We start from the raw sequence: 25248 nt of genomic DNA on the forward strand, positions 1-25248 counted from the left end.
ATTTTGAGTATGGTTCCAAATCCAGACCTCCATGGGTTAATAATTTTGATTTACATTGATCATTTTTATGTTTTTTTATTCTCAATGTATTCCACTATGAAATGAATGAAGATTTTCAACTGGAATATTTCATTCATTGAGATCTAGGAGGTGTTACTTTAGTTTTCTCTTTATTTTTTTGAGCAGTGTACATTTTGTTTGTTATTATGCATCCAAAATGGGGGTTAACAGTTCCAGTCAACACCTACCAAATGCAAATGTATCACTTAGAACAACCTCCAGGACTTTTATCTGCTTGATTAGTCATGGAGTAACAAGGGGACAGGACACACCTGGACATGCAACTTTGTTTTATTTATTAATTTGTTTTATGAGCCATCAAAAACACTTGTCAGTGTGTGTAATATATATAGAAGAGCGAACGAAGAAGGGTAAAGATCAACTTAACGTGGAAAAACAAAACACCTGAGCAGAGATAAAGTGGAAGAAAACTTGCAGGAGAGCTGTTTCACAACAACTTCACACTATCAAAGTATTTGTCATTAACCCTGTGTGTAGTTATGTTTCTACAGAGATGACCTGAACAGACTTTAACAGCCCGGTGTGCCTGCAGGTCCACTCTGGTACTGATCAGTAACAAGGTGCAGGTCTTTCTGGATAGCAGTCGTCCACAAACAACATGGACTCCTCATCAAAAAGCTTATTAAAGCATTTTCCAGCACTTCTTTGTTATATATGTATTCATGTTGATAGTTTGAGCTAAAGCATAGTGGAGTTTCCTCTCAGGGAGATTTTTGGAGATATTTACAGACTGTTTATAGTAATCAAGCAGCATCCTGGTTCATGGTAATCTTGTTGTACATATGAAGAGCTGACAAAGTCCAGTGACTGTATGATGAAGACCATTTCAGATGTCTTTCTCTTCACTGCAGACATTTTGTTGGATGAAAGCATTTGAAGCTTTTTCTTTTGGTAGCACCCTCACAAGTATCATTTGAGTACAGGCAGCACTAACATGGATTTGATTCCTCAGAAATATCAGGCAGCACTTACACATCAAGCTCCCTCTGCAGGATTTGAACAAGTCCAGCTGTCAGGACCACATAGAAAAATAGCAGCAGGACAGAGAATTCAGAGCCTGACCCCCGAGCAAGCACTTTAAGGCAAACAGTAGCAAGGAAAAACTCCCCTTTAACAGGAAGAAACCCTGAGCAGGACTCAGCTCATAAGGGGGGACCCTCCTGCTGAGGGTCGGCCGGGTCACGGAGGAGAAGAGGAGGCAGAGTGCACACAGCAGCAGTGTGGGTCCTGTTATCAGAGTGTGTGGACTGCGGTCACTGCATCAGACTGATCATGTGTGTGGGACATGAGCAGCTCTCATTTCATACCTCTGATGCACAGCTGCTGTGTTTCTCTGTCTTCATGCTGTCCTCAGCAGGAAGGGCTCGTACACCTGCCAGAGGAAAACACTTCAGGTTCTGGTCTTCCTGTGACACTAGCAGCAACATAATAAGAGACATTTATCATGCTGCTCTGTCTCACCATGCACTTCCTGTGGATGCTCCTCCCTCCTCTCCTCATGGCTCTCCTGGTGTCCGCTGTCCTCCTGATGTCCTGTGGCTCCTTCTGCTCTTCACCTGATGTGTCTCTCTGGGGGTCCACCTTTAAGGACCAAGCAGCTCTCCTACCCCCATGGCTGTCTGTCTGTTTGTCTGCCAGAAGAGGGCGCTCATCTCCCTTTAGCTTCTTGTTTTGCTCCCTAAAACACACAGTTAAACCAAATTAGTAACTGATTAGTTCGATGTTAGCTGATGACCTTGTTTGTTACCTTGTTTACCAGCAGAGCAGTAGAGGAGATTGTGGCTGTCATATTACTGCTGTCCCCCTTTCAGAGACCCCCTGAGCTCTGGGCCCTTTACTATGCTTGTCCTGAAACTCTGAGGGTGAACTGGGCTGGAGACAGTGGCTCTCACCTTTGCAGCAGTCACGCTACCTGTTTGGCCAAAGTGGGTTCTCTCCTGGGTGAAGGCTCTCTGAAGCATTCACCCAGGAGAGAACCCCACTCTGGCTCAGGGCCAGCTGCGACGTCTGAAGGGAGCCTGAGGAGCTGGGTGACTTACGCATCAAGTCCAATATTCATAATTATCTATCCATTTACTTTACAAGAAGGAATAAGTATCAAAAATACAATCATTAAGAAATGAATTAAGTCATTCAGTGTCATCGGTCAACTCTCATTCACAATACAGGGGCCTTGGTCCTTTAAAAAACATTATTACAAGATATTATGTTTTAGAAAACACCAAAACTCTGTAGAGGTCACTGTTTCTCTATATGCTGGTTTGACTGAAATAAAGTCCCACTTCAATATGATATCAGGTATTTACAGCTCAGATCTCCGAATTACCCACAGTTTGATTAAATGATGAGAGGCTGACTATGTCTTAAAGGATAACAACACATATGTAGCCTAACAAAAAACCCAACAATGGAGAAAAAATGATTCAAATGTGTCAACACCATTCCTCTCTTATGCTATTTTTGATTTTTGGCTTGCTTTTATTTTATTTTATTTTATAAATGTTTAATAGCGATGAAAACAAATCTGAAAGTGAAAAGAACATGTGCAATTGAAGTCGTCATTTCGCTGTTTCCTCCGCACGAGCTGCTGTCAGCCAATGGGCTTTGAGTAGTGGCGACATCTCTGTGACTCAGGAAACTCCTCTACGCCGTACATATTAAGCAAGCCCGCGTAAATATAATTTCCGATTTGTACTTTCAAAATAAAACATAGAACATAGAAATAAATAACGAAGTGTGAACTTAAACATTATATAGCGTAGAAATATAGAGACTTTACATAGAAACTTAAGGTAGTTGTTTTCACCGTGTATCTTATTCGAACCGCTTAATTTAAAAAAAGGCAGTAAAACATTTATTTTGAAAACACGCGGACTGTTTCCGGGGTCGCACGCCTGTGGTGGTTTAGCTTGACGAGCAGGTCTCGCTGCAATCTTACCGTGCCCAGGGTGACTGATGAGTGCAGTGTTGTGGTCTCGGCTCTAGCGCAGGTTTCCGTAGTTGTACTCGGTGTGTTTCACGGAACATTTCCTCCAGAGGTGAAGCCTTCAGCGTTGTGCGAAGATGTCTGTGGCCGGGCTGAAGAAACAGTTCCACAAAGCCAGTCAGGTATGGAGCCGCCTGTTATTGGTCGCTCATAACAACAGTTGTTTGGATGTGAACCCTGTTTTCATCTAAGCGTAAACGGAATTGAGCGAAAACATATAACTTTATATTTTTTTTTATATCTAACCAATGGGTATGATGCTGCATGTTGTTTGGGAGCTTTTAAGCTTTTAAAGCAGCGGTACTTTTTAAACCAGATAAATTCGATTTGAAGGGAGACAACGTCACAACACAGCTCCCTGAGAAACCTGGGAATTCAGTCTGCGTTCGCTTAAAGACAAGTAAATACTCACTGTCTGACTTAATTAAAAACTGTCTACGATGCACTGAAGTTCAGTAGATAGTTCAGCATTATTAATATGGTTATAGCTTCTATCTTCCAATGTGTATGTTGCTACATCGCCAGACCTGGATGTTGTTTGTTTGATAGATGTTATGTTACAGCAGCAGCAGCAAGAATACTATCACTGGACAACAACAACAAAAATAAACTAAACTATCAACATATATTTTGACTCATAGCGTGTTTGACATAACGTTATCTGAACAGGGGACATACTGTTGGCCGTGTTTTTTAAACGACTGTAGGCCTATCTGAGACTTGAAGAAAACCACCTGTAAAGCCTTAAAACAGAGACCACATAGCTTACTCTAATGGGACTTAACCATGTTAACTGTATGGGCTTTCTTCTGGAGCTGTCAAAATAGAACTACAACTGTTCATTTGTAAACTTAGCAGGCCTACACAATAATGTAATTTACAGTTATATTGATCCGGCATGGATATTATGTGTATCTTTTCACACTCAAACTGTACCTGGGCAAACATCCAGAACTCTTCCATTTACTGTTACTCATAAAAATGAATTTAGAAGCAATGGGCATGTTATTCCCACAGCTTTCTGCCACCAAAATACACTGGAGTAGGCGGCTTCTGGAACAGTGAACATCTTCTAACATTCAGATCACATGTCACTGGAAACAAATACGGTCCAAGGATAGCTGTTTGTCTAAATGATCTGAGACATCTTGTGCTGTGTTTAGAACAAGAAGTCAGCATTTTTTCCAGATACTGGAAGATTGAACAGGCCTTGGGTTTGGCATGGAGTTTTTTCTCACAGGCTGACGTCCATCTGTTTATTTCCTTTATCATAAGGAGCCTGTAATCAGGCACAGATGAGGTCATCTACATAACTGGAAGGATTTTGCTTTGGATCAGGTTTGGTCTGTTTGGTGTATGGTGCAGCTGAGGCTGAAACCTAGTAGGATTATTACAATACCCCTCTACTCAAAGGGTACCAAGGCGCTTGTACAGCTTGCAGTCAGGGTGCTCTACCACCAGCTGTCTCAACTATATAAACATGGCTATACATCATTTCTTAATACCACATACATCACTCTGGCCCTACAAGATCCTAATAACAAGCATTCACCTTATTGAAGTGTGTTTGGGGACACATTCCCTGACAGTTTCGAACCACAGACTGTATAGAATTATGCACAAACGGTCCCTGAAGCCACCCATAGGTTTCTAAACAGCAGTTTGGAGCCTGTGTGAAGGCTTTGACCAATGGCACTGTCATAGTCCACCTTAATCCAGCTACAAGAGCTGAGGTAGGTGTGTTATGTAGGCGCTAGTGGTAATTTCATACCTTAAGACAAAGTATTAATATAACTAAAACCAGTGAGTTATATAAACATTTGTGCCTATACAGGTGTATCATATCATGTCAGCGTAGTCAATGGAGTTCAGTCTGTCCAACTGGTCTGTCAAGACAGCAATGGTGATCAAAACAACAGGAGCTCTCTATCTGCTGGTAGCAGTGTGCTCAGTTGGATGTACACACGTCTGCCTGTGTGTGTTTGTGTGTGCACCTGCTTGTGTGTGTACATGTAAATGTGTGACCATGTATACACATAAATGACATGCTGGCGCATGCATTTGTATGCATAAGCATTTGTTCCACTGCCAGAGTTTTTGTGTACTGTTGCCTGTTCTTTGAGCTCAGGCTGCATGGTTCTGCTCGTCAATGACTGGGGCTGCCTACTCCAGATGTACCTCAGCTTTCTCTGTTTGGTTGTAGAAATGACAAACGCCCCCACCACAATGTGTTTGCAGCTTGGAGTTTCATACTTGACATATTGTTTTTTAACATGTTTACAAATGCTGGATTTTCAATGGATTTTCCAGCTAGCATCCATACCCTTGGTGGTACCATTTCCTTTCTGATACGAAATGCCAGTGGTTTATAATTTTACCTCCACTGCTGTCTTATGGGTTGACAGAAGGTTTTTTTCTTTCAAGCTGTCCTCCTTCACACCAGGACTTTTTGTCTTGTGCACTGTTTATTCATACACCAAATACTACCAGTTATCTAATGAGAGAGAACTGACCTTAGACCACAGCTGAATGAATCATAGATTAGAGAGCATACATTCAGTATCTGATTCACAGTATCACTCTCCAGTTCTGCCACACCAGAGGGAAAATCACATGCCTGGGTTTAAACAATATCTAATTACTTGTGAAATTATTCTCATGTGCACGAGCGAAATGTCAGCTTGCTACTTCCTGTTTGAGGCTGCCTGAGGCCCCCCCCTCCCACACACACACACACACATTTTATTTATTGCATATGTTGGAAAGAATAAACACAGCATGACTTCACAGAGATAACTTACATACACATTCTGTTTTTTCAGGTATCTGTTTGCCATGTTTGTTTTTTGAGTCATGGTGTGATGAGGTGAAATCACGTCATAACAGTTCAGTTTTTAGCATGTGCATTGGCCACAGTGGTTTCCTGCTGCTGGAAACACAGCGAGATAGTGTCTGTGTCAAACAGTCTCGTAACCTCTGCAAAAAGTTTTACAGCTTTGTCTTTATTTAAAAAATAATGTTAGGTATTCCATCTGCTTCCTGAAAAGATATCTGTCTCAGCAGTGGACAGCAGGGAAGGGAAACATGGTCAATTCCTGTTTTTCAACCAGATCTAAAGATTTGTTTCCACTATTATTAGGAAAGTTCACATTTAATGAAATTATCTGCTACTATTGTTCTGTAAGAACAGAAAGTATCAAACCAGATGTAATCTTTTATTAGTGACATTTTATCACTTTATTCTACATCTCTCAATTAAAAATATGTCTACAATTACCGTAATTGTTTTACTAAAGAAATTATGACTAAATTCTGTGCTGCACAGTACAACTGGGTAGGTGAGAGTGACACCTGCAATAAGCTGTCATTTGACAAAATTCAGGGAGTTTGGCTTGTCTGAAGGCCTGAAGAGAGCGTAAAACTAGTTTGTAGAGGCTGTAACAATGCAATCAATTGCATTGCTGTTGCATGAGGTGCTTCTATTCTCACAAAGATGGGAAACATCTGTGGCCATTGGTAAAAATGCTGTGAATGAGTTACATTTTTGTAAATTCATTAATCAAAGTTATTTTTGTCCTATTTTCTGATTTCTGTCTTTTGACAAGACATGTCTGGGGTTTCAGGTCTGCTGGTTCCATAGAGGTGCAGGAATTTATATTGCAGAGAACAAAGTCGCTCTGTCACTCTTTGACTTGATAACACCACTGTTTTGAGCTGCAGGTGCAAAGTCCACCGTCATTTGTACTGGTGGAACCCACTGTTTATTAAGCTTCAAGATGATCTCTATGAATCCTGATGTTATGCACAGAAATATGAGACAGTGACAGTGTAAAGACTTGCAGTTACCCAGTTTCAGTCTTCTAGTGTTATTTGTAAACCTAAAATTATTATATACTTTAGCTTGACTCTTCAACGCTTATTAACAACACTTACAGACAACCTTTTGGTGCGTCTGCAATTTTTAAGAAGAGAAAGGTCTAAGTACTTGTCAAATTTGTTATAAACAAGTCACAAGTGGGCATCCCTGTGGGTCAGGGAAGAGAGGTATGTTATTACAGCAACATAACGTGTACCAGCACCTGGCCACAGAAACAAAATGCCACTACTTAGAGATACAGCTGACACCTCTGTGAAAAGTGTCCATCCATCTTTAATGATGAGTGATGGAAGGACTGAGCCCTGGTCGCCTAGCAGTCTGGCAGGCAGCCTTTCATCTCATTAACATTTCAGCAGCTCATCATTATTGTGTACAGCTTCCTTGTGACGTGGATCAGCTGGTTTATGTTGTTACAAAATGAACCAGGCCACTCTCACTTGCATTGTCAACATAGGGGGTTGTTTAGCAGAGTGTCAGAAATAGATACCTGACTACTGAAGCCAAACTGCTGGCATTATTACCAGCCAACTTTTAACAGGAGACGAAGACTTTGTAGATTGGGCAGTACTTGTGGTCCGCCGAAACCAAGCCTACACCATGACATTATATCCCAAGTTTTTGTTTGAACCAATAAATAAAACTGATATGTGATAAACACAGGACAAACACAAGAAAATGCAAGGACATGTTATTAGTTTGGTTGCCCAGCAACCAAACTAATAACATGATGTGATATAGGACCATGTTGGTGTCTGTTTGTGTTGTGACTGTGGCTCCACCATAAGGTTGGTGGTCTAATCCCTGGGCCTGTTGAATGCTGATGCGTCTTTGGGCTGTATGTTACTCACGTTGCAGGAGTAATAATTACATTTGCTCTGACCAGGACACATCAGCTTGTGACACTGCTGATGTCACTGGACAAGTGTGTGCCTGTTCTGCGTGGCCTCTAAGAAGGCAATTATCTGGAATGCCAGATTTTACACAGGCATAATGATAGATTAATCCAATCATTTTACATCACCCTGTCATGCTGTCTTTGGAGAAATGATTCATTTTCTCTTCAATCTCATCAAGCCCTGTTAACTCGTATACAAGTTTGCAGGTGATGATTCTCCTGCAGCAATTGACACAAGGTCTGGTTTCCTGAAACAGAGCAGTGGTGTATGGTTTTGTCTGTCAGGGCTAGATATATCTGCACCACAATGTCTGCCAGACTGCCTGCTGCTACTTTCTTCCTGCCCCTCACACACTGAAACTGGAACACAGGAAGAAAGCTCCTCTCACGGTTCAGCAACACTGTATCTTCTCCCCTATGCACACTCAGGGCAGTAGAATTCGTTAGGCACAACTGGAGCTTTTCCTTATCTCTATACGTAACCCTTTGAAATTCATTTGATGAAAATACTGAGCTGATATACAGTATTTGGTACAAAAATGATTAACATCTTATCAAATCCTGCTCCCATAACCCACCATCAGTAGTTTGTTTCGGTTTTTCTTGATTTACATTTATTCTTGCTGACATTTAAGAGGGTACAATGTACACCCTGTTGTAAGAAGCATCGACCTACCGTATATCTTGCACTTACTGCTTATTGCACTTCTGGTTAGATGCCAAACTGTTTTGTTACATTGCACTTGTACATGTGCAATGACAATAGTTAAATTGAATCTAATCTGAAAAACCTCAAATAGATGTGCTATTTACAGCTTCAACTTTTACAAATTATTCACTGCAAGTGAGGCATTGTCTGTAACAGTCAAAAGAAAGACACACATCACAAATATAACCAAAGTTTTATCTAAATGTAAAAGGAGCTGTTTGATTCTTTTCTCTGATTTTATATATCAGCAGCATTAAACAGCAGAAGGATCCGTATGCACAGCTTCAAAGAAGTGTTATGTGCAGTTTTGAATGCAGCTTATTAAGGCAGGTGTACACATGTCTTCATAGTGTTGACCACCTCAAATTAATGGGAAGAAGCTACTGTGAGCATCTTTGCGTCTTTCTAAAGATGTGACTCATTGACCACTGCTAAAGAAGCTGCCAAAGATGTCTTTGTGTGTCTAAGGTGATATCCCAACTCACTGTCCACTTCATCAAATAGAAGAAGTTCTACTAACTTTTCCTTAGTTTTAGGGTAAAGCTATATATGACAACTAACTCAATACATGACAAACATAAGTCAGACTTGTGCATTGCTGTGTACACAGTTATACAATGATGGTTGTGGAGGAAAGGATAGGAAAGGTGTTTCATTGTGTTTGCTGCCAATGCTGCAGTTTGTTGTGGATGTGCCAGGCAAAGACATGTAGTTCCAGTGCTCAAAGTATTCTTGGCAGCAGAGCTTGACCGATTATGCCAGGCTGATTTTATCGGTTAATATGAGCTTTTTGCCAATCGATCAGTATTGGTCGTATTACCTCCGATAAATATAGTTTTATCGGAGGTACTTTTTTGTCTGACCAACTGATCAAAACAGCCAAATTCTGGTGGCTTATCTTTCCATTTCAGGCTAAATTGCCAGCCAATCAGCACAGGGCAATGTGGAGATTGCTTGTTGGAGGGCTACACAGACGTTTTTCTCCATGGTGCCTATGCTGCTTAAATCCCTAAAATATGTCATTCAGTGAAGATGGAGGACTCTTATGGAGGACACCTATTTGTGTTGTGTTGATGTTTTGACCCACCAAAAGTGGTTTGGAGTAGAGGTGTGACTGCTTAGGTCCATCTAAAATCCCATGATGAACACTTTGTGAATTCCTGACCTAGAGGGGAGGGGAGACTCAGAGAAACAATATATGCACAAAAGCATAATCCTACTCATATAGTCTTTGTATGTGAAGGACAGTGATTACTTGCTTCTTAAGAGTCCTCATTGTTTTGAAGGGAAACTGCTATCCAGTCCAGTCGGTGTTGTGGTCAACTTCATGTCATTTTCCCTCGTGTCAATAGCATACCGCAGCCAAGTGTCATCTGTGACAGGCTGACAACAGCCAGTGCTTCACACTCTGACTGAATTATTTTCTTCCACCCATGTCTCACAGGCACAAAAGCAGTGCCTCATAACCTGTCCAGACAAATGTCCTACAATGTCCACTATTGTGGGACTCTAAACATTATGGATGATTAGGATGATTAACAAACTTCAGAATTTAATTAACCTTACTGGCCTTTCTTATTAAGCTTGACATCATTTTTTTAATATGTTAAAACTTTATATCAGAAGTTAGATAGAAGTTTAAGACCTAAGATCAGAATAAGTGTCCTGTGAGAGGTAAGTCTGGGCGTCTCTGCTTAGACTGCTGCCCCCGTAACCCGATTGAAGATGGATGGATGGACCTAAGATCAAATTAAGTTTCTTTTTTAATAAAGACACAAGTTGCTCTCTAATTATAGTTCAAATCCTGACGGAGTAGAGTCCTAGGACTGAGATAATTCTGAGAAATAATCTAATTAAATCTTCTTTCTCTATTTTTCTCTATTTCTCTATTTTCTGATACATGTATTGGGACATTTTCTTTTAAGTAAAGGTCACCACAATGAAAATGATATGGAGAATTATCAAGATATGCCGATATGTGGAGTGGCAACACTGAACTCTGCAGCAAGCTTATTTTAAAAGTAGCCTGGTTACTTACGGTAGTTATTTTATGGCTCCTTGGTCATTTTTCAGTTTGCTTAAACTCAGTAGGAATAGCAAAAACACAAACATACTGTGCAGCTGTGCATGTCTGCAAAGGAAGGAACAAGCTGTTTGTGTTTCTTTCTGCTCCGTCCAAACCCATCTGTGTTCAGAGTGCAGGAAGAAGGAGCACATAGATCTATCACCACCTCCACACAATCAAAGAAATGACTGAGAATACAATGCCGGTGGCTTCCTTGAGAAAAAGTCAACATCCTGGAGATGTGAAAGTTTCTGATGACTGCAACAGTTCCGCTTTAATTGTGATTGTTAAGGCTTGTGTTCACTCTCAGTCCACTATTCAGGATAATTACAGCTCTAATGTGGATGCTATCAGGATTAAAAAGCAAGGTCGGCACCAGTCATTAACAGCCCCAGCTGTCACCTGCTACTGAGGACTCTACAAATGCCTTTGGTTTTGGACCATGATGTTGTCCCACATAATGCAGGGACAACATGATGGCCTGCAGCATTTTCCTGTTTATGTTACTTAAAGCCACAAAAACATTTACATGCTTATGTCATTGTATGTTCTTCTTCATTTTTCAATCTTACAAAAACAGTGTTTATTTTGAAAATGTCAAATTCACTTTACAATGTGTTCATGTTCTCCTGTGTGTATCTGACATTGAAACTGATTTTTACACTGCCGGCAACATTAGACGTCACTAATCATACATGGTAATATTGTAATCATTTCCAAAAATGATTCAGTTGACAATACAGTCTATTTTAGCAGATCTGTGGTACCACCCTGTATATTTTCTTCCACACATTGTCCCAACCAATTCACTGTCCCAGAAAGGTTGTGCAGTCAGATTGGGCTCATTTCTCTACTCTGAGTCTTCTAATTTTACCCAGGCTCTGACCCACTTTGTGTCTGCAACTTTCCTTCTGCTGGCATCATTTGTAGTGGAGCCTTGGGCACACAAACATGGCCTCCACCTGTACTGGGAAAGAGCTGTTAAGGAGCCTGTTAAGCTGGCTGAAAGCTACTAGGAAAATGTAGTGTGCCGAGCCATTCATTTACATATATTAAATGCAGTTTTTTCTAGCCATGAGGTGCTGAAATAATCAAAGAAAATCATCTTGGAGTTAAAACTGACAATGTGTAGTTAAATTAAATGTTCAGAATACCCATAGCCAGTTATGAGCAATTAGTCAAGTCTGTGTCGTCCGACAGGCTGTGGGCATCAAATGAAGAGAGAGGCTGGTTAATAGAGGTTAATAAAACACAATAAACAATAGGTAATGCTTATTTTACTGTGTATTTTAACTGATAAATTAGCTGACAGCATACAGATTTCTCCTACTTTGGTTAAATGTTAATCAGCCCATTATTGATGGATGTGATGGAGTAGCATCATGACTGAGGGACCTGATTAAACACAGCGCAGAATGACACCTTCACTCTTTATCCACATGCAGTCCAGCATTAGGCTATAGTCCTCTGTCTGTCCGGTTTGGCCAAAAACTTGTTGCTTAAAGATCTTGTATTACCGGTAAGAGCTCTCACTCCATTGATTACTCATGATACTAAAAACACGCAGTGATGTGGGCGATCAGGAGAGAATAGGACATCAGTGTTGTTAAAGATCTTTGGAGCACCATGAGGGTAGATGATAGAATTATTTTTTTCATTTTTGGTAGGCCCACTTGTTTCTACCCCTGATACTTTGGTTGGCCAATGGCCATTGTGTTAGGTTTTGTACTGTGAGAAATGTGGTTAGCTTTTACACACAGGTCCACTGGGTTCTCATGGTAGATCAGCCTACACACATTCCCAAGGTCTGACATCCAGACAATATGCACTATAGACTGTAACATTTGTCATTGCTGTCGCCACGGTGACATCTCATGGCAGTTCCCATCCATGTTGTTCTGCCATAGGGGTGATTATGAATACAGGATTAAGCCGATGGGAAATGCAGAATTAGTTAACATGACACCAGCAGTAACATGTACCAAACTGTACTCAATTTGTGTGTTAGCACTTGCACAGCTGCATTAAAAAATATTGCAGTTGCTGTATTTACTGTGTGCTCTCAGTCATGACGCTTTAAAACATTAGAATCTTTATATTATTTTCTCTGCACCCATGGAGCTGCTTGCTGTAATATGTGGCCTTCATGAACAAAGAAAGCACCAACAAAGAATCACTCTGCTTTTCTCCCTGCTCCCTCCCCTCCTCATGCGATCCAAACCTTCAGTCATACTGTACATTGTCTGCTGATCTGGTCTCACAGGTTACATAAGGACTGGCAACAGCAGCGGCACAGGCTTCAGCACCGCTGTCGTCATTTACTGGTACAGGACAATGGAGAATGCAGCAGTTAGCTTCCCCTCTGCCCAAAGGTTGCTCATTGGCTCACTTGTCTATAATTGTTTGTGACTGTAGTGATAAATGACATGCTGTTTTCTAGATGTGACAGTTTAAACTGCATTTGAGCTAATGTATCATAATGTTTTACCTCACAGTCTGCTGCAGACTGGCAGGACGTGCCGTACAGCAGTTAAATTGCTCGCCTCATTGCATCCAGTTTGAGTAATGACAGCAAGAATTAGATTGAAAATATAAGCAGCAGAAATGAGTTTTCTCCTCAGGGTTGCAGGGCATGAGGCTGATTTGTAAGACGGCGGACCCCTGCAAAGCCCTCTGTGGCACAGCAGCATCCTACATGTAGGCTTGATGCACACCTTTAAAAACTTGCAACACACATCGAGGTGATGCAGACCGCAAGCACTGTGAGTGGTTGGCTTGATACCAGTGCATTTCTGCTATTTCGGGCTTTTTGTGCAAGATTTGTTGACCACGGATGTGATTACATACCATCTTCTCCATCTCCTCCTCCTCCTTTGTTCCTTTGTAGCAACAGCAAAAACCAAACATTTTTTTGTATTTTGCTGACCCACATTCCAGGTCTTTCAATATTTCAACTTCAGTGAGTAGGTATAAGTGGATGAGTGACTGATTTTGGACATAGGAGGTATCTGCTGAAAGTCTTTCTTTATTTTGTTCTTTTTTTTTTCACTAAGAAAATAAAACAAGCTTCTAGCATGCCTCTCTGGTCAATCTGTTAAAGTATCAGCATTATAAACCCTGGTGTTCTCTGACTCATGATGACTCATTAACATGTTCTTCTCTTCTGGGTTGACCCCACATCCTCCCGCTTCATAGCTCCCTGTCAAATTCAGTGCTGTTAGCAGACCTGCTATTTTCTGAGCTGAAATGCCACCATCACTGTCTGCTCTAAACTTAACCTGCAGCTCATTTACTAAGCGGCTTCTACAAAAGGGCCCTGTAGTATGGGTTTGTGATGAGAGACTAAGTGGGACTTTGACAAGATCATAACTGAAAAATAAGCAGTGTTATTAAGTATGATAACATAAAATAAATAACATAAAATGCTACGCTTAGTGTCTGTTGTACAAACTGGTAAAATTATAGACATATAATAGCTAATAGCTCCATGGAATCTAAAGAGGGTGGGTTTTTTGTTGTAGACTGTTAGAGCTCAATGACTGACCTGCAATCAGAAGTTTACTTCCGAACTGGCCAACTGCCCTAAATCTTTCAGTATTAGTACACTGTTTGTTCTCGCAGAATTTTAATCCTCTCTAATCGTGCAGGGAACAGTTTCCCTTTCCACTGTTTGGCACAGATTTTAAAACCCTATAAGGTCAGTAGTGCTAGTTTATTTCTATCTAGGCTGACTGGATGTACTCACATTGAACCACAAATATGTCCAAATTGTGATCAAAATGACATACTGGACATATATTCAGATAAATCTATAATGGACATTGTGTAGATCAGCGGTCCCCAACCTTTTTTGCACCACGGACCGGTATCATGTAAAACAATACTTTCACGGACCGGCACAGAAAAAAAAAAATTCTCACTTTCCCAGCAATGAGGCGGTCCCATCTGGGGATAATGGGAGACATGACACCCGAAGTGTGTTTCTTATGTCCGGTCCACTCCGTAATTTTGTTTTGGCCGTCATTAATTGCTTCAGTCGTTCTTGTTCATGTTTTCTTCCATGGCTTGTCTTTTAATGCAGGGTGCTCGGTCTCGCAGTTCTGAAGGCTTCGTTGCCTCATTTGCGAGTCTGTCGCCACATCACTCAGAGCGGACTTGGTGTGTGAGAATCACCTGTTGCAATAAATCCGTATTTTAAATAGGACTCCTGATATAGTCTTTTAAATGCGGGTTTCTTTTTCTTTGAAGGGGTAGGCTCCTCTTCTTCTGTCTCCTCGTTAGGCCTTTTCCCCTTTCCGAAGAAGCTCTCCAAAGACGTTTGTTTTTTATTCATTTTTGCTGCTTGTGGGCTTAATTTTGGGGCCGTATCCCGTGACCGAGACAAGCGTCTGGGCAGGTGCTTAAAGGCACAGGCGGATGAATCTGATCGATTTATAAATGAAACAGCTGTCAGACTCAGATAATGAATAATATATGTTTTGCTCAGTCTTTCTGTGCGGCCCGGTACCAAATGACCCACGGACCGGTACCGGTCCCCGGCCCGGTGGTTGGGGACCACTGGTGTAGATGATACGTTATACCTGCTTTAAATAAGGGGGTGAATCATTTTGAGCAATCATTACTAATCATTTTCTGTTAATAAACTAATAATACAAGCATAACCTCGAATAGAAATCTGTCAGTGATTGTCTTTATTAAGAAACAATCACCAGCAGTGACAGACTGTGAGGATGATGTCATCCAGATATAAATCCAGAAGATATTAGATGGTTAACAATAGAACCACTGCATCCATATGGTTTTACACAGATTATTTTATTTACTAAACAAAATAACTATTCATCTCTCCTGAGCATATTGGATTTTTTTCAATACAGAACTTTTGAAGGCTGATAACACAACAAGCAGAACTAGGCATACATGTATGCCCAGATGATATGCCTAGTGTGGAGACATTATTTACTTAATGTTAGAGCTGAGCTAAGCTCATTGTTTCCTGCTTTCTCTCTGTGCAGCTATTCAGTGAAAAAATCAGCGGGGCAGAAGGGACCAAGCTAAATGAAGACTTCACGGAGATGGAGAGGGTGAGTTCATCCCAGGCGTCTGCACACTGGAGTTGCCTTACTGTATTTTTTGTGCCTCATTCCAGTCTTTACTGTAACTACTGTACAGTACTACTGTAACTGTCCAGCTACAATCATAATGCACACATAGGGTGTTTTATCATCATCATCATCATTATTATTTTCAAGTTTGTGAATTTTTAAGTAAATGATTCCCTGACTGTTATTGTAGCAGTCATGTCTTAGCAGGCTGAACTGTGCAACGTGTTTGGATTTATCTTTGGAGAAGATTTTATAAGAAATTATAAAATTAGGGCAGATAATTGGAATGTTCTCATTTGACCTGGCTAGTGTACATGTGAGACTAAAAGGTTATGGTTGTAAGAAGGTAATCAGAGGTTTAGCGAATACATTATGTGTTATAGAGTTAAAAGATATCTGTCTGATCTAGGGTCCAACACACAGAACAGTACTCTTTTCTGGTTTATCAGTGTAAAGTATGTGAGTATAGCATGAGATAAGATACAGACACACTGTTGTAATCATGATGTCATTGTTACAACATGGAATCAATGAAAATAACAAAAAAAAACAGCAACATGACATTTTCAGTAAATACCAGCAAATAGCTAAGCTATCAGTTTCTTTTATTTATCTTTAAATCACTTTCTAAGGTGTAATTAATGTTTAAAGCTGTAATATTATCATTTTACAAAACAAGAGATATAAAACATATTGTAGGTTTAATAATGACAATAACTGCCAGAAACAGTCTCACTGTGCTTCACTTTACATTGTAACAGTCATAGAGTTATTTAAATCTTGTTTATGTTGACACTTAACTACAACCTTTTTATCTTGCTTCCATTATCAGAAAATTGAGGTGACCAACAAGGCAGTGTTCGACCTCTTGTCCAAGACAACAGAATACCTCCAGCCCAACCCAGGTGAATGAAAGCTCACATGTTATTTGGTCAGAGAATTTGCTGTTCTGTGTATCTGCCACTGCAACAAACTGACTCCATATGTGGTGTACTGACTGTTTTCCTCCGTAGCCTCTCGAGCCAAACTGAACATGCTGAATACTATGTCTAAGATCCGAGGGCAGGTGAAGACAACTGGGTACCCTCAGACTGAAGGCCTGCTGGGAGACTGCATGCTGCGCTACGGGCATGAACTAGGAGTCTACTCTGTGTTTGGTACTGTATAATGTTCTATTAAATACCTGCAGAGGGACAATGCAGACTAGCAGTCAGGGGTGTGCACAGCAACATGAGAGATGATAGAAAGATTTCCAGTATTTACAATTAAAGGAACCTGCTTGAGATTGTTTAAGAGGCACAGCTGCAGATGATACAGACCCATGTACTTGCAGACTTGGAAAGTGTATTGTCAGCTTAACAGTGCACAGTTCCTCAACATACACAGCCGTGCCTTTGAAGACTAGAAACAGACTAGCCTTTAAAGCTGTTTTATCTCAACATAAAGGTTGATTAATGCTCCTGTGCATTAGATCTTTGAAAAGTCCTTACTAACGTGGAATGAATGAATAATCACATATATAACAAACCGAAGCTGAAGATTAACTGGAACTGTCTGTCTCTCTGTCCTATAGGCTGTGCACTGGTGGATATGGGTGAGGCCATGAGGCAGATGGGAGATGTTAAAGACTCCTTGGACATAAATGTCAAACAGAACTTCATTGACCCCCTACAGAACTTACAGGACAAGGACCTCAAAGAAATCACGGTACAGCTCTTCACTAAACATATATAAGTGAAATACTAATGGGTGTCAGATCTGCAGGGACTGTTGGCAGGGAAGACTAACTTTTAGACTTCTTCATGTAAATGATGACAGTGTTACTGTGCAACACAGGGGAAATGTGACAACAGAGGATGTGCAAAGATTACTGTGTCACTTAAATCTACTGTTAATCCAATCTACTGGTAATCACACATGCCAGATAGTGTATTACAATCTTAAGAAATTGACCCTGCAATCTGTTCATCTGCTGTAGGTCATCTACTCCAGTCTGACCAGTGACCTATGACATCAGAAAACCGCTGCGTACTGAATCTTTTCTCTGTTTCAGAGCATTCTCTGTAAAAACTAGAAATGGTTGTGTGTGAATATCCCTGGTCCTCGTCACCATGTCTACATGTCTGAATGCATTAAGTTGCTGCCATCTGATTGGCTGATTAGATTAAGGTGTACATAATAAAGCGGCTGATGAGTGTGAAACCTCTGTCAACACCTTTATTGCTGCCCTCTGCTGGCCAACATCAGTATGTGAATGCTAAGAAATCGACCCTGCAATCTGACTTCCTTTCACTGTTTACAACTAAAGTATGGGATCACAAGGTTGCATGTAAAACTAGCAGAAAAGCAGATCTGTCTTTTTACATTAACATGTCATCGTTTATATTCACAGCACCACCTGAAGAAGCTGGAAGGCCGCAGGTTAGACTTTGACTATAAAAAGAAGCGTCAGGGAAGGATCCCAGAAGAAGAGGTCAAGCAGGCTGTGGAAAAGTTTGAGGAAAGCAAAGAGCTGGCTGAGAGGAGCATGTTCAACTTCTTAGAGAATGATGTAAGAATGGATTTACTGACATGAATCCATAAAATCATTGCCATTTCTTAAATACACTTCCCTTCCCTACATGCTGTTTGTTTCATGTTTTATGTATGCACTAAATCACTAAGGCAAATTGAAACCTCTTCACTTACATGGCAATAAACACAATTCTGATTCAGATTCTTTGTGCCAATGGTTTTGTGACCAACAGGTGGAGCAGGTGAGCCAGCTGTCAGCACTGATCGAGGCCACCTTAGAGTACCACCGGCAGTCATGTCAAATCCTGGAGGAGCTCAGTGGAAAGCTGCAGAAGAGGTAAAGAAACTGCCCATCTGAGTTTGTTGTCTGTAATGATTCTGTTGTTCAAATAGTAATTCCATTTACAGTGGCTGCATATCTTTGAATCATGGTATTAGAATCTGGCAGTACTCATTTTCATGTGCAGATTTTCAAGTAGCAAAATCATTGTCTTGTGGTTTTGAAAGATTGTTCTTAATGATTGGTGGATTGTTTGGAAATAATAGGTTTTATCTTTACGTTCTCCACATGCCACATGCTTTATCGTGGGGTTGTTATTAATACTGTACATAGTACAAGATCGTAGCAGATGACCCACTCCAAGTCCCTGCGCTGCTGGATAACAGGCTGGAGAGCTAGACATTTCTGGAAAGAAACACCTACCCTCACAGGGTCTTCTCTCTAAGGAGAGGGTGTGAAAACATCTGCTGTAGCCTGTGTATAATTTGTCTTTACAAGTATAAGAAAACAAAAAACAATGTGCTGTTAATTGACCAGCCTTTTAGAAAAGACCATGTTTATCAACATTGACCATATAATCTTATAGATGCCTTTCCACCGTGTATGAGAGGCTAACTCCTTGCAGATGTTAAAGTAGAATAATAGTAACACCCACACAATAGAATTAACTGTTATTGTGCGATGCTGGTTGTGGTGTGCAGGTCAGTGCAAATAATGTGAAGATGTTGATGAAGATTCTCCGTCATCCAGGTCATTTTCATTCAGAAGGTTGAAGCAAGGCAACTGGACTTGTAGAATTCTATATAATAATAATGTGATGAAGGTATTCATAGTAGATTATTCATGCAGAGTCTTGTCTGCTCTTGACTCTTATCTTGTCTTCCCAGGATGTCCTCAGCCAGCAGCCAGCCCAAGAGAGAGTTCAAACCAAAGTCCATCAAGAGCAGCATCGAGACTCTGGACAGCAACCAGCACAATGGCCTTTCATACAGCTCCTCACTCAAATCTACTGGTACAGCTGCGCCTGTGTATTGCTGTCTTTTCTGCATCTATGTATGTATCTGTCACCTCCATCGTAACAATGTGCTGTGATTTCTAACCCTTTCTTCTGTTGTCCCTTACAGACCCCCCCCACATCCATCACACAGTCAATGGGAAAAGTAGGTATTCATTCATACATGTTTAAAGTTGACATCCTTTTAAGAATTTATTTATACAATAAATATATATTTATGTATTATTTATTTAAGCACAAAGTTAACAGCAGTGAAAAGTTAAACCTCACTTACACCTGTAAGCACACACACATTTTTAAAAAGGGCTCAGAGTGGATGAGCAGCACGTTGTGTCAGTCAACATGTTTACTTGATCTTATCTGATATCTTCAGCTTTAATTAACAAATGTAACTGTCCGGAAAAGTTTCATGGTTACCATAAATTAAGAAAACTATACAGCAATTATCACGGATACTTGCTTGGCTGTTTAAATGCCCTCTCCTCTTTGAACTAATTAAGCTGGCATTTAGAGATGTGATGATCAATCATAATTGATTGGTGCTAAAAGGCATGTCTGTTCATCAATACCAACACTAAAACAGTGATGTTGCACACCTTCATTGTTTGTATATCACCACCATGTGATCATTTAGCGACTCCATGCTGAGGCATCCTTCATCCAATGAGTGGTTAAATATCCACGAGGCTGACCTTTCACTCTGGATATATTGGCAATCGGCGAGCAATAGAATTACAGTGGTCAGTAGAACAATGTTCACACATCACCCAAACCCTACGGAGCAGCTGATGTTGCCAGTAATGTCTTAGCTGTTGACAGAGATCATTTTCATGCTTAATTGTTCAGCCTTCTTTCTCTCCTTGTTTACTCCTGCGTCTCCATGAGAACACATCAGAGACACCCTGTGTGCTCTTCTGCTGATGTAGGTCATCCACTTCAGGGCTGTGCATCCAGAGACCTCGCAGCTCCTTTTTTCCAACCAGTCTGACCAGTCTCCTTTTACCTATGCGTCAGCAGAAAACCGCTGCGTACCGGATCTTTTCTCTTTTTCAGAGCATTCTTTGTAAAAACTAGAAAGGGTTGTGTGTGACTCTCCCTGGGCATCACCATGTCTACATGCCTGAATGTGGAGTTGCTGCCATCTGATTGGCTGATTAGATTAAGGTGTACATAGTAAAGCGCCTGATGAGAGTGAAACCTCCATCCACACCTTCTCTGAAAAATCTATTGCTGCCCTCTACTGGCCAACATTAGTGTGTGAATGCTGCTCTGGATCAAACACTGCAGATTCTGAGGACTGATGTGGGACACCATGTCCTTAGTGTGTGTGTTGTCCTGTTCTCATCATCATTTCCATTTGTCTTTGCATGTCATCCAGCTGATCATATAACATCTGTTCCACTGTCATGGCCTGACAGCCCCACTACCAATGGCAATGTTCACCGTGAGTAACTGTCTTTGTGCTTTAGACTCATCCACAGCATTAAGAGTTTGCCATTATCAAACATATATACACTCCAGTGACAGATTAAATGTACAGGATTAAATGATATTCTGGTGGCATGTTTGGGTTTGCTTGCAGAGTCAGAGGTATTGGACCAGCCGTGCTGTCGTTCACTCTATGACTTTGAGCCGGAGAACGATGGTGAGCTTGGCTTCAAAGAAGGCGATATAATCATCCTCACCAACCAGATAGATGAAAACTGGTATGAGGGCATGATCAATGGTGAGTCCGGATTCTTTCCCATCAACTACGTAGAGGTCATCGTTCCTCTTCCGCAGTGAAGACTGGCACCTCAAGTCGTCCGCAGACCCACACTCAGACTCTGTCCTCAGCTCGACTCGGGCCTGAAAACGCAGACGGCCAAATCAGCCTGTCTTCTGATTGTCAACACAGCAAGGCAGTGGTTTATTTTCTCCCCAAGCTGATCAAATGTCACAGGCTACATCTTTCTTTCCTGTTGATATTTGTAAACGTGAAACCCTAGCCATTAACCGGGGCACTATGTCTGGTCAGACAAACTCTGTACTCCGTTCTGTCAGTCCTGCACATATTCACAGTTTGTCCTGAGAGACGTTTATAGCTTTGAACTGTCTGCCTGCTTTCACCCTTTTTTCCTCCTCCTTCAACATGCACTGAGACTCCTTGACTCCGCTGGATATCCTGACTTGCCCTACGAAGATTTCATCACAGGATTGTCACTTTTTTTCAGTTCCCCTTGTGCTGCTTTGAAATTTCACTTTTGTGACATAGTAGCTAGCTAAGAAGCTAACAGGACAAATTTAATCAGATCCATTAAAGATGGAAAAAAATCAATCTGAATCTACAATTTAAAAAAAACTTGTAATATCAGAAAAAAGCGCTGAAGTTAAAAAAAAAGATTTTGGAAATGCATACAAACAGGAAAATGTGTTGCTTTTAAAACGTAAGCTCTAAAAAAATAAGAAGTAAATACAATATATACAAAAACAAACATCTATCTTTCCTAAACATCCTAAACACAGACTGCATACAGTCTAGTGTTCAAGTACATTTCTCCGAATGTTTCAATCTAATCTGGGACAGATGCTTCCATGAAAAGCACACAGAAACAGTACTTTCTCAAATGACTGTGTATTACACCTCCCTTGTGTAATATATCCACCACAATTTCTCAGTGAAGGGTGGCCCAGAGATACCATATATTATGTTATTAATGTAATTTAGAAATAGTTACAGGCCTTGTTTAGTATGATGATGCCTTCAGGTGAAGCCAAAGTTCAAATATCTTCTTTTTTGTTTTTTGTAGTTTCTTTCCATAACATTGTACTGTGATAAGGAGCATGAAAGTATTGTTTAGGTTCAGAAGACACACAGTCCAGCTTGAGAGCTGCACTAAGGTTGCACTAAGTCAGCTGTGTTCAATAATCATCAGCCATCACTGCTATGTCTTTTTTATAGACTGCCTTCCATCAGCAGCAGATAGACACACAGCGGGGCCACTAAATGAACGCTAGTGCTGCTGTGTAGGTGGTGCTATTCATATTATGTTGTGATATAGTTGTGAAGTTCATCGTTCCCCATGTGACTGGGAAGTAAATCCCTGGGAAAATGAAGACACACAAACTTTGACCAATCTTTCATCTGTTGAATTGTGAACTGAAAACCACTGTTGTTTCCACACAAACCTTTTATATTTTTTATTATTTGTTTATATTTTAAGCCAAGGCTGCTCCTCAGTGCTCCAAGGCCTGACATTCCACAGAAGCACGCAGCCATTTGTGACTCTGCCTCTGTCTCACATTGTAACGTCTCAGTCCCCTCCTGCCTGTTTGCCTGCTGTGCTCTTAAGCGTCACCCAGAACATGTTCTTATGACTGTGAGGAACTGAATGTCTCTCTCTGTTTACATGCTCTGACTTCATGCGAGCTTACATAAGGATGATGCCTTGTCACGCTGCAAGCGTCTGTATTGCACTGAAGCTTTAGGATCTACGTTTATGGACATGCACCTTTTTTACCCGTGTTTGGTTTATTTGTTGTACTTTTCTTCTGTGTTGCACTTTGTGTTCCTCACCGCACGGTTAGAATCATTACTGTATCAGATTTACATGTGAGGTATGGTAGATTTGTATAACCATTATACTGTACCATAAGGAATCCACTGTTGAATTATTGTAAAGTAGATTGGTGGAAACATGGTTTTACCACATCCTAACTTAAGATGTAGACAAAGTCTGTGGATGTAGATGTGGAATTCCGACAGTTCTATTATTAGCTAGTGATAAGCCATAGAATAATTAGTCCTGCAGTTGCTGATAAACCTGTTTATTTAGGAAGTTCCATCATGGCACCTCAGTGTCCTGACAACCAGCTGTTCAAAGTTTTTTCTTTTTTTTAACTTTAAAGGCAAACCTTTATTTACACATTTTATAATTTGATACCAGTTATATCGATTTTAATTTTACCATATTTTAGTGAGAAATCTGTTTTTTGGATATTCTTCAACAACAAAGCCATGTTTTATTTCTTCGTACTTTTGTTTACTCAACAGAAATCCTTTCCTTCTGCATACTGGTTAAAATATAATGTGTTTTCTAGTGGTAAATTTTTATAGAGTATAAAAAGTCAGACACACATGACTTCTAAGTAAAATTGAACCTTTTACATCAGGCAGGTCTGATGACATGTGATGACATTGTTTTTGAAACAAGAAAACAGAAACAGAACCTCTACAATCCCTAATATCAGACTTTTAATTTGGAAAGATTTGCAGGAAGTTATTGCGTTCACAGATTTTAATTCCATCATGACTAAACATAAAGCAGCAGTGATTGGATTTAAAATATAAATAACAGTATTTCTGTTTCAAATCTCCACCTCAGTGCATTGCTGCTTTTCCAGACTCCAGCCTTTATTTAATTTACTGTTATTTAAATACTTTCCTTATTTTATTTATATCCATAAAGAGTTTCTAATAATGTGAACAGACATAACTCCTGACCTAAAGTCAGGTGTGGGTGTCTCAGTATGTGCTCGATGGATTGTATTGTTAATCATTGCATTACTGGGTCTTATCTTTATTCGTATGTGGACCAATTCTTCTTTATAATACGATGGAGAGAACATGTATTGGATGCTAACTGTTAGCTTGCATGATGTTTTTTTTTCTTTAAAGATTGTTATCATGGATTCTAATGGGGAGCTCTTAGCACAAGGTGCTATCTGCTTCCGCTCACTGTACCTTACAGAAAGAATGTCCTTGAAAAGGTTCAGTCCTGCATTCAGTCTCCAGAAAAACCAACAGGGAAGATTTTTTTTTAAGATTTGGTCACAACATTTTTATAGATTCAGTTATCATGAAATAATGTGTTTACAAAAATTCAGACTGAATGCAAGATTAGCCTGTTTCAAAGCTTGTATTTTGTTAGTTAGCCCCACAGTATAAATGGCTGACTGTTTGATACACTAAATTAACACTGTACCTCGTTTGCCTTCACAGTCTATACTCAGTATTCATTTTACAACCCACTTCGAGGCAAAACAAACTGGCTGTGCAGTTCTGTGTTTTATTTTTTCAGTAGCATAATTTATGCAAATGTGTTTTGTAGATGTTGTAAATGAATATATGAATAAATATATTGTGTAAATAAATGATCCCTGGTTCATATGTGTTGTTTTTAAATGTGATTTGTTATTTTTGGGGACACAATTACATGGACGTCCCAGCCAACCAATGTTTGTTTTCAGTCAATGAAATCTTACAACACGAAATGCCCACGTATGCAACATATTTAGCATCTGGGATGGCTAAAAACCTGTATGGCTGTAGCAGCACACTGGCACATCTATCAAGTACAAACTTTATTCAGTATGTCAAATGCATTATTCATAATCTGTCTCCAGGTTTTAATGGGACAGTTCACCCCCCAATTGAAAGTTTAGTTTTGCCCTGTGCTACGGTTTATTTGGATTGTTGTATATGAGCAAGTGCAAAAAAAAGCACCATGACCCAGTTACTCGAGAAACACAAACCTCAAATTTTTAACCAAAGTGCACCCAGGAACTCCATGTCACTCACATTGTATTGGAGAGAATGTTCCCTTTAAGAACAGTATTGGTATAGAAATTAGAAAAGAGAAAAGTAATTAATTTTATTAATTTATTAAAGACAACATAACAGAGACCTAGTACAGTTGCATATGTGGATTTTGTTCTTTCTTTCTTGCTTGTGTTGTTCCT

General features: G+C 40.2%; 1 protein-coding gene across 1 annotated transcript; it reads left to right on the forward strand.

Moving 5' to 3' along the window:
* The first annotated feature begins 3023 nt into the window (after window positions 1-3023).
* Window positions 3024-24661, forward strand: sh3gl3a (SH3-domain GRB2-like 3a). Its single transcript, XM_028402684.1, has 11 exons — window positions 3024-3189; window positions 15629-15697; window positions 16551-16623; window positions 16732-16875; window positions 17292-17425; window positions 18111-18269; window positions 18466-18569; window positions 19400-19524; window positions 19637-19672; window positions 20906-20971; window positions 21110-24661. Exons 1-11 carry the CDS (start codon window positions 3145-3147, stop codon window positions 21310-21312), a joined length of 1158 nt encoding a protein of 385 aa, XP_028258485.1. The 5' UTR covers window positions 3024-3144; the 3' UTR covers window positions 21313-24661.
* Window positions 24662-25248: the final 587 nt, after the last annotated feature.

Source organism: Parambassis ranga, chromosome 3 (genome assembly GCF_900634625.1).
Source record: "Parambassis ranga chromosome 3, fParRan2.1, whole genome shotgun sequence".
Lineage (NCBI taxonomy): Eukaryota > Metazoa > Chordata > Actinopteri > Ambassidae > Parambassis > Parambassis ranga.

What these genes read in the sequence shown, in the direction of transcription:
- sh3gl3a (XM_028402684.1), top strand. Translation starts at nt 3,145, where the DNA reads ATGTCTGTGGCCGGGCTGAAGAAACAGTTCCACAAAGCCAGTCAG. An exon ending in AGGACCTCAAAGAAATCACG is followed by an intron (nt 17,426 to 18,110) that starts GTACAGCTCTTC and finishes TTATATTCACAG; the next exon opens with CACCACCTGAAGAAGCTGGA. An exon ending in AGTGGAAAGCTGCAGAAGAG is followed by an intron (nt 18,570 to 19,399) that starts GTAAAGAAACTG and finishes TTGTCTTCCCAG; the next exon opens with GATGTCCTCAGCCAGCAGCC.